Raw genomic sequence first — 12,159 nt, forward strand, 5'->3', positions numbered from 1 at the left:
TTTTAATCAAAACAAAAATTGTTGATCATTAACAAGTTTATAAAACAGTGATTTAGTTACATAAATAAATTGATATCAGTGTATCAAATCTTAATTACTTTCAACTTCATGAGCATGTTTACATGGGTGATGAAGTACAACCTTTTTTTTTTCTTTTTACCTATTATAATAAATAAAATGGAGCGCATGAAATAGTTCTTCTAAACAAAAATACCTACAAACATACCTCTAGCATGTTCTCTAATGAAGGGAACAAGAGACACTGGACAACTTTTGCACCAAAACATAAAAATTGCTTTAAAAAGCACAAGGTTACAGAACCATCAGCTAAAGTAAAGACACTATACTGTAACCAAAGTTGGTATTCCATAATATAATGAACAGTTTGGTAGTTAGATCTCCAGTTTGGTTATTTTAAAGCATTAAGACAAGGCAAGATAGAAGGCTGCTTTTGTTTTGAGTAATTCTAGAGAAAATAAAATATATCTTAAAAAAAAGAAAGAAAACTGAAAAGTAGAACAGTCCTACCTACACAACTTTCTGTCCTGCACAAAGTCAAAATACCTATGCAGAAGAGACATATAATATATATAATGTTATTTGTGCACAAAGGTTAGCTTATTAGCTCACTGCAAAGGCGTTATGTATCATAAGTCAATTGTTCTGGAAAACATTTTGCGTTTGTGTCAAAAGGATATTTAAGTTTCGTAGGCTAGGAGGCACGAACCCCAGTTCTGGCATACTGTATATTCTTAATGCTAAGGCTTGCTGCTCTGGCTGTGTATTTGTTGTCCCTCTTTATTCTAGTGCCTGTTACAAGCATGTGTGGTGTAGTGGTTGTTGTTGTTGGTGTGTGTGTGTGTGTGTGTGTGTGTGTGTGTGTGTCTGTATCTACATATATATGTATACATAAGTTGTATAAATATATATATACATATATAATTTCTCCCAATAGATCTCAGTCCAACCATGCAATCCAAAAGGTGGCTCTACATAGATGCCCAGCATGAAGTTCACCGCCTGAGCCAACCCTGAAGCAAGGCGCACTTTTAGTCCCTCTGATAGGTTTTCTCTCAGTTTTTTGTTTTTGTTTAAAACCAAGCTACTGCAGCTTCAAGTATTTTGCATTACATAGAATATTTTTTATAAATTAGTTAATGTTATATTTTCAATATTCAGACATATACTATAATATATATACAGTACAATAAATGCTCTCATTCTTTTTTAATTTTTTTGATAAATCCCTGAGAATGTATGTTGACAGTCGCTAAGTTTCCACATGCACAAGCATCGTGTGCCATGCTTCTGGACGAACAGCATTGCAAAGCCACGTGGGTCAGCCTTTAACTACTAGTATTTCATTTTGTTGGTTTGTTTAAATATGCTGAAAATGTAAAGATGAGTTACAAAGGAGTAAAGCTGAATCCATTCGAGGTACTTATCACAGGATGGAGGTGTTCTGTTTGGTTTTTAAAGCCATTTCAATTATTTTCTTTGAGGCTGTGAACGTATACAGAAAACAGGAGAGCTATGTGGACTTTTGCCACTTGACAACATATACTCAGTGTAAACCAAACCTTTTAACGTCTCTCTCATACAAAAAAAAAAAAAAAAAAAAAAAAAAAAAGAATTAAAAAATATAATAAAATAAAAGGAAAGAGAAAGGGAAGAAAAAAATTAAGAACACACAAACTTTCACAACATGACAATTTAGTCTGCAAACGCAATAGAACTATACACATATAATACCGGTGTGGCTCTGTTCTTTAAGTTAAAAAGGATACAAAGGCAGGCTCAAGTAAAAACAAACCATCCCTCCCACCCCCACCCCCACCCCATTCATACAAGTTCTATCAACCAAACCTCTCCCGAACCAACATCATCAGTTTCTTTTTGCCTTTGTATATTTGTTTCAGGTTGTCAATAAACTGCGTAAACTGAATGTGTCCGTCATGCGCCATTAAGAAGGTCTCTCGGGCCTTGCTGAGGAACTCTATAAACTCACTATAGTGCCGAGGACTGATGTGGGTGAGTCGCGAGTGCGTTGTGTTGATGTAGGCCCCGATCGTGGCATCCAGGAGCTGCCTCAAGGGGGCTTTGTCCAGTGACATGAGCTTACCAGAGTTCCTCCTTCCATGAAGTCCCACCATGCCAGGAGTGGTCAGAGTGCACCTGCGCAAAATGTCTGACAGTACCGTTGCACACTTGACACTCTTGACCACCAGAGGTATTATAGCTGCAAGCTCGTTTTTACCGAGGGAGTGGCTGAGCGCACAGGCCCACAAAACGTCATTAATGGCAGGGTGTGTGTCCTGATTGTAGCTCAGGTTGAGATGGGTCATGGCCAGGGTGGCCAGCTTGTAGGCCCTCATGGGGTACCCGCGGTGCTCCATGTACCGTGCTATCGTGAAGAGCTGGGTATAGCTCATGCCAGTTGTAGCAGCATCGAGAACAATTTGGTACGCCGTCTCAAAGGCTATGTGATCCTTTTCACACAGGGTCAGCGCAGAGAGGGCGCAGTTCTGAGGGTCCTTCATGGCACACTGCAATGCGAGTGTCCGGGCACTGCTGGCCAGCTTTTCCTGCTGATGGCAGTCCAGGTGGAGGCGGACAATGGTGCTGTTGGACATTACGGTGGTTGCAACTATACTTGTGGCCTCGGTGGGAGTAAAAAGCGTAAACCAGCTCTGCATGATGCTGTCCAGGGCATAAACACCTGCAAGGAACACAGAGAAGCCTTATTACTGACAAGGATGCTGCCTAGAGGTCTGGCCTTATTTTCACTTTATAATCAATGCTTACATTGTTAACTATCACCAGACATGAGCTAGGCCAGAAAATCCTATAAGGTAATGTGCCTGGGAGCAACCTTTTAGAATAAGGTTATTATGGATTGTTATTCAGTGAAGTGCCTGAAAGGAACATGAACTTCCTGTAATACAGAACTAATCCTCTCGGTAGCTGGTATTTGCACTGTGCTGCTTGCCATTTCAGACAATGGCTCTTTGCTAATGAGTTCCAGTTCACTGGGGCCTCCTGCCAGATACCCACTACAGAATCTGTAGTTTTTCTCAGAAAAACCACAACCCCCAATAAAATAGGTAGTTTTTATGTGGTGTGTGTGTGTATTTGTGTGTAAGTTTAAAATACACACGATATAAAAGGATTAAGACACACAAAGCAGAAAAATGTGACCCATAATCAAGAGAAAAACTTCAACAGAAGCAGACCTACAGATGACTCAGATGTTGGAAATGGCTGACAAGCACTTAAAAATAACCATTTTAAGTATACAGACCCAACATGCCTCAGCTGTAGAAAAGTCCTAAAGGTGAATGTTTAAAGAGAAAGTTCTAAATTGCAGAGAGAAATTAGGCATATATCTTAGTGCAGAGGAAGGGGAATTTGTGTGGCAGTTCTTAAGCATCACATCAATAATCTAAACATAATTTTTATATTGAGACCAATTTACCTTTTCCCAAAATAACAAACCATCACGAATTAATAAAAGAAGAATAACAAGAATGACTTTACAGTATCTGCTGTGTCAGTATCTAAATACTGAGGTGGTAGTGTCCTCTCAGCAAGAGGTATGTGTCCTTTTCTGATGCAAACAGGAAGAAAGAAAGACAGTTGAACCAACATATATTTTCAACAGCCACCATTTTGTTGGTGTTGGCACTTCTGCTGGGAATGTAGTTTTTTCAGCACTGACTTATTGCTGCAGAGGGGAAGCAGGTGGCTAAAAGGTCTCACAAATTGCAACTTGGGGGATCTTCTTAGGGCTAGCTACAATTATCTCACACATCTGAGAGCTCACCTGAACCATACCCAGTGGTCATTTCTCTGCTGGGCACCATGACAAGTCCTGAGATGATGAAGAAAACACTCCGAGCAAATAGGCAACTATATCATTTTTACTGAAATGGACTGAAGCACTAATCCAGTCTCAATTAGTTTCAAAGGTGGGCTCCAATCCACCAAGGATTCACGCTGGAATCCTTTAATATAAAATTGTAAACCTGATTATCACAAAAAGTTACTAAAAAGCACCTTAATAGTGACAGACCAACTGGATAAAAAGTGTTTTCTCACTGACCTATTCCATTTTAGTGAGTTTGGAGCCCCACATACTTGACAGTTTGGAAGAGGGGCAATGCAAGTGTGTACAACTTAAGGCTGGAGGGAGGGGAGCCCCTGGTGGTTGCTGGAGCGGCAGGAGCCTTGGAAAAGTCAAGGTGAAAGAGGGAAGAAGTTCTTGTACCTGTAACTGAGGAGTTAAATCTGACAGGAGAGATCTGGGGGAGCTACTCCTCCAGAGTTTACCTACCCACTTCAGTAGCACATGTTACCAGCCATCTGACCATCTCCCGCCGTCGCCAATTTAAGGTTGACAGTGTCATTCGCATAACCTATAAAGAAAGATAGAAAACAAAATGTTCTGGAAGATTATCCCAAGTCAGTGGAAATATAAAACAATTCATTCCAAGGTATAACTACAAGGCACTATTAGCAGGAGGATGGAGAGCCATATTTAGAGCAAGCTCTGCACATGATTTTGTCCATGGCTCTCCCAGCCTTGTCCCAGCCAGAGAGGCAGGAGCTCCACACTCTACTCCTGGTGGGTCGACTGACCAGATGCAGCATCCTGGGCAAGTCACTCAATCACTTTTCTCATCTGCAAAATAAGAGGCCTGGGCTGAAGCATTAAACACAGTCCAGGCCTCATCTCCTCCCCAGATTTAACATTCCATGGTTTTAGATTTCTGAGGCTCCCCTGAAGTAATTCTGATTACAAACCCTCAGATGGTAGAGGTATTTTAGTCATTATTTCAGTCTCTGGTTCTCTTGTCTGGCAAGTATGAAGATAACCTCAGGTCCATGGAAATAAATCATCTTTGGCATCATTAGTGATCTGATTTTGTTTTTCACTTTCTAATAAGTGACCCCACGGTAAAATATCCCTCTGTTCCTATTTCCCCCATTTTTTAAGATTCAGAAAATCTAGGCACATAACCTCCTAAAGCCTTGGAAAGGCCCTGTGGGATTTCTTCCTGTGTCCTACAAGGAATGAGGCAGGGAGCAAACTCTCAGTAACCTGCCATTTATCCCCCAAATCTGCCAGGATTCCAATACCTGGAAAACTTGTATTAATGTGTGTGTTTTTCTGCATCATACCTTTAAGAGACAAAAGAAATAAGCCAAATAACCAGAATTTATTTTTATAAAGAAACTTTTAAAATGTAATTTTATTGTTTAAATGCAATCAATCTCCTATAACCTCTGCTCGTACAGTACTATATATGGTAACTGCATTTTCTTGTAATACAATTCTTTAAATTTTATTAATTACTATAAGGAGAATCCATAACTAGAAAACCAGGTTATCTAATCAGGGTATTCCATTCCCCATACTTTAGGTAACTAGAGGATGAAAATTTATTTCACTGCTTTTCGAGGGGGGGGGGGGGAAACCCCACAAATGTATACAGAGATTTCCCGAGAAAAGTAGAAATATAAACTCTACAGTTTCGGGTTTATACAGTAATCTTTCAGAAACTATAAGAAAGCAAACATCTATTGGCAGAACTAACTGAAAATGTCCTGGGTAATATGTCTAAGCAGCTTGCTGAACGCTGAAACTGGCCCCTGGCCTCATCACTCCTTCTTTACCTAATTTCTCAGGGTTATAAAAAGGAGTGCCTTGGCTGGTTGCTCAGTGGTTAGAGTGTCAGCCTGTGGCCCAAAGGTCTGATTCCTGGTCAAGGACACTTACGTTGACTGCAGGTTCAACCAGTTGATATCTCTCTCTCACATCAACGCCTGTCTGTCTCTCTCCTCTCTCTCTCCCCCTCTAACCTCCTCCCTTCCACTTTCTCTAAAAATCATGGAAAAAATACCCTCCCCCTCTTTGGATGAGGATTAAATAAAAAACGAGCTAGAACTACCCATCTATTATGAAAATGCAAACATCAATAAAAATTCATACTTCCTCTAAAAATTTACCCCTAACAATTGAATCTTTATTATACATGATAGCTTTATTTAAGTCTCTAATGAGCAATAATTCTTCTCCCTTCATTAAAGGAGAAAAGGTGCCGTTAAGGCTATAATTAAGAAAATGATTTTTTTATTTGAAAGACACATATCAAATCAGCCTTCTAAATGTCAATGCAGCCCCCTGCACCTCAGGCAGTACCTGGTTCAGGGGAAATGACCTCAGCTCTGAAGCACAGTACTCTCCCGAAAGTCTAACAGACTTGTGCACCCAACTCATTTACCTGCACTAAAAAAATCCAAGTAAGCAAACAGAAACAACCCCAAGATGCTGTCTTTATTTAGCAGTCGTTGGTATCCCAGGAAAGACCATTAAGTCACATACCTGCAGGCCCAGCTCCAGAGACACTTTCAAAAGAGTGATGTCTGGCAAAGTGTCCATGAGAGTTGCTATTTTAAATGCATCCTGGGCAAGCTTGAAGATGTGGGATGAGGAGTGAATGTTTTTCTGGATGGATTCTAATACTGTTTCCAGCCTCCGAACATCGCCTGCAATAAACAAGAAAAAACCAAACCAAACCAAATCAAATCAAAGCAAAATAAAAACAAAACAAAAAAATCATACCAAACACACACATAAAAAGGGAAGTAAAAAGGAAACAAAATAAACATAAAGCACAAGTTAATTTCCCTGAAATGTTCACAGATGGCACAGATGTTATAACTTAAGTTACTGCCATGTCAATGAATCTCAGCTTCACCCGAAAGAAACACTGAGACAAACTCTCAATGACTAAAAACACATGTGACCCAGGACCAACACGAGGTAACAAATAGCTCTCCTAGTTCCTACTTATATATGTGTTTGGTGAGTATTTCAGGGAGAGAAAAAAATGTAACTGAACTTTTCAATCTCCTTCTGAATCTCAACCATCACACAGCATGGCAACTAAACCTAAACTTTGCCAGCAACAGGTTTAATGATGCAGTTAAATGAGGAAAATGCCAGGCTCAAATGAGCAACACCTATTTTGCCCCATAAGCTAACACTAATGAAAAGTATCCCCTACAACCCAACATTAGCACCACTACTAAGAATCTGATAGCAAACATGACCCTTAAACAAAAAGGCAAACTAACAAAATAATCATGAGGCCTCAGGACAATCCAGTACCTTTGGCTGCAGTTAGCATGGTGGATGCCAGCTCACACTGCTGGGATTCTATGTGGCTTAAAGTGAACCAACGAGGGTATCGGTTGGGAACAACTGACGCAATGTGGTGTGGGCGGGTGAGGTCTCCTGTTGGAGCAGCAGATTCCAATACTAGTAACCTGCAACAAGAAGAGACAGGGTAGGTGGCTCCTGGTTATCACTCATCTATCACCTTTGCCACGGGGACTAGCCTATAGCCAGAGGAGTGGGTAGGTGCTGGGAGAACCAGTCAGTCCTTGTGCAGGAGGAGCTGGTACAGCTACACTCCGCTGTCTGGATGCCAAAGTCATCTTGTTAATTACTCATTATCTAAACCTAAGAGATTTCCTTTCTTTAACATCATTCAGAAAATTGCACAATTCAAAGAAATTAAGTATGAATAATTAAATAATGAAGTATGAAACTCAGTCTTGACGTTTACCTACTTTAAAGTTTTTGAATCTTACCACTCATTAAGAAATAGAAATCAAGAGAAAACTAACAGCGAAGGGGATATTAAGACTTAGATTACAACAGTCAGGGATTGGTGGATAACTGAGATGTATATGCTTAACTTACTAAAACACAACATAAGAGGGGAAGTAAAAAAAAAAAAAAAAAAAGACTCCCTTTCCATTACTCATACTTTCTAAAAAATAAGTTCCTTATTCCTTCAGGCATTTATAGTTAGAACAGGTTCTATCATATATATCAGAAGATGATGAATGCATATTATCCAAGTATTTGTCCTTGACAGTCTCATATATTCCGTGTATTTCCCATTTCAATCAATCTTTGATTAATATGTTGAAAAATAAAGAATAATTATTAAAAACAAAGCACATGCTTAGTGATCGTCTCCAAACATAACTGCCCAAGAGATTAGTATAGTAGCTATAACGGAAATAATTCCTTTATAATCATCAAAACACTGATCTTCACTCAAGTACACCAATATTAGGAACTACAGAATAAGAGCTGGGGATCAAGAGGAGTTAGCAGGGTCAGGGTGTGAGGCTGGCCTTGGGGCCCCATCCAAGAGCAGGTACTGCTCTGGTAAATCAAATGCCTCATTATCTTTTCCCTTTATCTAGGGCAGTGGTCAGCAAACTGTGGCTCGCGAGCCACATGCAGCTCTTTGGCCCCTTGAGTGTGGCTCTTCCACAAAATACCACGTGCGGGCGCGCATGTACAGTGCGATTGAAACTTCGTGGCCCATGCGCAGAAGTCAGTTTTCGGCTCTCAAAAGAAATTTCAATCGTTGTACTGTTGATATTTGGCTCTGTTGACTAATGAGTTTGCCGACCACTGATCTAGGGACAAGGAGTAGCATTAGAGGATGGCAAGGTAGGCAATTAAGTAATAAGCATTTTGGTGCGGTTGCTCTTTAGTTTAAAAAACAACAACAAAACACCCAGAATATTCCTGTAATTAACAGGCAGATCTTCCCAGAGTTGTTGTAGAAGAAACTAGTCGACCCCCCTGGAGAGATGAGAAAATGAGTGCTGAAAACACCCTTCCCCAGCCCACCACGCCTGCATCCAGAAGGACTAAGAAGCAAGTAAGCTACAGGTCTCTCTTCCTCCTGTTCCCACGGCTGCCCTGAGATGCTCTAGGAGGTCCCACCACGCGGTCCTTTGGCAGGGGTGGTGGCAGGTAGAAGAGAAGAGGTGGGAAAGCAATTTCCTTGTGCCCTTCTAGTATCCCGTGAACAAACTGCCTGGGCAGCAATCAAGCACAATCATAAATGAGTATCTGAGTGTCAGCCTTAGCATAAGCCAGACCCACAGAGAAACCTTATGCTATTTTCCTCTTAAACTTTACAATGTCAGAGCAATTGCATCTGGTGGCATCATAACATTAGCATCCTTCCCTTTACACAGGAGCACAACTCTCAGATTTGAATAGGTATAGAGCCGAGCATCTGTCTTTATCTGACAACTTTCGGCTTCCAAACATGGGAATAGGAACTTACTAATAAGTGTGCTTTAATCCTTTGTACGCCATAAGCGTCTATAGACGGCAAGTGAGATAAAAGCGTCTTTGGACGCATGGCAGTTAACTGGGTAAAATACAAACCAAGTGGTATAAAATAATTTGGTGGGAAACTTTTGCTTATGTTAGTTTTAAATTTATTTTGTTATTTTAAAAATAGACAAGAGCATTTATAAGGTTTCTCTAGTAGGTAAATGAAACTTCACATTGCCAAGGGAAGCATGTGAAATTGAAAGATGTCAGCCTCAGAACACACTGACACACAAGTACACACACACCCTTATCAATGCACCAAAAAAGGCCTCTGAGAGACGAGCTACACACATAAAAAGGCAAGAGCTTGATTTTGAACCCACTATACTGGTTGCAGACATAGAATCTTTGATAAAAAGTTTCTATGGGATCAGACTATTCTCTGGCACCTCAAGCTTTTAGGTTATGTTCATGGTTTGTCTTTAGGTGACTATAATGAGGTCTAATCTGCACTTTAACATAGAAGTCCTTTAATTTTTTTTTTAAAGGAAAAAGCTCATGTTTTATGAAAGGTAGATATTCCTTTCAGGTCTTTAAAGCATAATAGGCTACAAATAAGACTGACAAATACAATCTTGAAGTCACTAAAAAATATTCACCAAGAACAGATTTGCAATAAAAATAATTATCTGGTGAAGTGACTTTTAAAAGAGAAGTGAAAATAGAAAGGTGAGTGACAGATAACATATTCTAATTGTTATTGCTGAAGAGGAGGGACTGGAGAGGAGATGGCAGCATTCAGTGCTGAGGGGGGCAGATCCTGGCAGACCAGGATCTGCTCTCCTAGTGATGCCTTCAGCACTAGAAACAGTCCCAGCCCCGTCACCCTCCACTGGAGCGCAGGGTATGACAGCAGTCAAAGATACCATCTTCATTTACTTTTAACAAAAAGTCAAACAAGCCCACGGCCCATGAACAAACCACTACACAATCCAAGAAACATATAAATAAATATGTTCTTTAGATTTTTTGCTGCCTTCAAGAAACACGAATGAATGAGAAATCAGTGAACAGCCATTCCTCCCGGGGGGAATTTGGATTGCATCTGCCCGGCTGGGCTGTGAATACGTACCGCATTGCTCTCAGTGCAATTTTGTATGCCAATTCAGCATCGTGAGGTAGGAGAGAGGTGAAGAGATACTTGGCAAATGTGTGCATTGGAACGCTCTCCCGATGGATTATTTCGCCTAAACCACTATATGGTCCGGCTGTGGGAAGAGAGCATACACATTTTACATTCCTAAAAAAGGAACTAAGACTTCTTGTAAAGTATATCTTAAAATTGTTATGTAAAGTTATAACATATACAAGCTAATCTGGTTAAGAATGTAATCTAAGTCAGCGGTTGCCAACCAGTGGTCCAAAAGATTGGTGACCGCTGGTTTAAGGAAACCTTTGGAGCAGTGGTCATCAACCAGCGGTCCACGAGGTCTGAAAGGTTGGCGACCGCTGATCTAAGTGGCATAGTAGAAGGAATACAGATTCTTAGTAAAAAATGATTCTATAGGCTATAGTAGCCAATGTCAAATTTACTTCAGGAACAATCCCTCAAGTGCACCACAGCTCAAATGAGAATCAAAGAACTAAAGGGCAGAGCTTTTTCACATTTTAACTGCTTTGGAGAAAGAAACCTTCCGATGTATAAAACCTCACTGAATTCAAGAAACATCCTCTGTACATGTGTATGTCCCAGCATCCAGATTTTCAAATGCACAGATGACTCTGCAGCTTAACTTTGGAACCTGTGCCTGGTCACAAGCCGGGTTTCTGGAAAAGAGTGCTCTGGAGGGTTGGGGAGGATCCTGAGCCACAAATCCCAATACAAAGACTTTAAACATTGTTGCTACTAATAAGCAGAAATAAATACGGATTCTCAGAAAGTGATTAATAATAAGAGAATAGTTACCCATTTGATACTCACCATAGGCAAAAGAAAAAAAATAAAGTAACTGAAAATGTACCACATTTTGGGCTCCAAAAGACCAATTTTAAAAGCAAAATTACATGGAAGCAGCCAGAACTCATTTCTTAGTAAGCTATGACAGGTCTGGTGGCAGAGCTGACTTCCCCTGTGCTCTCTGAATGCTGCCCTAGGAAGGGCAATACAGATTTTAAATTCTGAAAGGAAACCACAGTGGTAAGTTCAACTGCTTTCCACTTACGTACCTTGAGGTTTAGTTACTGTAAACTGTGTAATAAATTAGTTTCCATGTCACCTTTGGGTAAAAACTGTTTCATGATTTCTAGAATTATGAACCATGACACTACTGCTCAAAGGACATAATGCATTTGTTTTCCCTGAGAAAAATCAGTCTGGTGAAGAGTTTAAAATGCAAGAAATGCAGTTCAGAAGAAACGGTGAGAGGAGTTACTGCACTGAGCATGGGATAGGAACATTACATATTATAGATAATTTTTAAGAGGTTATTTTAAAATTTCATTAGTATTTTTGAATTATTCTTTCTAAGTACTTGAAAAATCATATAGTAAACACCATTTTTTTTAACCTAGGTAAATTAAAATCCATTCTACATTTCTAACTTTATCAAACCTATTCATCTTTTTCTTGTGTTTAAGATATTTAAAAATGCTTTAGTGATCTAATATTCTTCAAAAGTTGAAATAGCATTATAGTTCGACCTTTAGTTCATATTATGAGGCCAAATTATTTAGGTTTTTATTATGAACTGAATGCTTGTTATCTCCCACCTCAATTCATTGTGTCAAAGTCCCAACTCCCAATGTGACTGTATTTGGAGAAAGAGCCTTCATAAAGATAATGAAGGTTAAATGAGGTCAGAGGGTGGGGCCCTGATCCAATAGGATTAATGTCCTTATAGGAAGAGACAGCAGAGAGCTAGCTCTCTCATGCATGCACCTTCTCTCTCTCAGGCAACTATCTATAAGCCAGGAAGAGGGACCTCACCAGAAACTGTACT

At 39.8% G+C, this 12,159-nt stretch overlaps 1 protein-coding gene across 1 annotated transcript in view; it reads right to left on the reverse strand.

Moving 5' to 3' along the window:
- Positions 1-1,856: 1,856 nt before the first annotated feature.
- The window catches only part of ZSWIM6 (zinc finger SWIM-type containing 6), a gene marked incomplete at its 3' end in the record, with an annotated part of 198,959 nt that continues 188,656 nt past the window's right edge, over positions 1,857-12,159 (reverse strand). The window contains exons 10-14 of the mRNA XM_080681775.1: positions 10,293-10,428; positions 7,175-7,332; positions 6,386-6,549; positions 4,334-4,415; positions 1,857-2,719 (exon numbers count right to left, since the gene is read on the reverse strand). Coding sequence (XP_080537901.1) covers positions 1,857-2,719; positions 4,334-4,415; positions 6,386-6,549; positions 7,175-7,332; positions 10,293-10,428 — 1,403 coding nt within the window. The remainder of the gene's footprint in view (positions 2,720-4,333; positions 4,416-6,385; positions 6,550-7,174; positions 7,333-10,292; positions 10,429-12,159) is intronic.

This window comes from Plecotus auritus (genome assembly GCF_963455305.1).
Source record: "Plecotus auritus genome assembly, chromosome: 7".
NCBI classification, from domain to species: Eukaryota; Metazoa; Chordata; class Mammalia; order Chiroptera; family Vespertilionidae; genus Plecotus; species Plecotus auritus.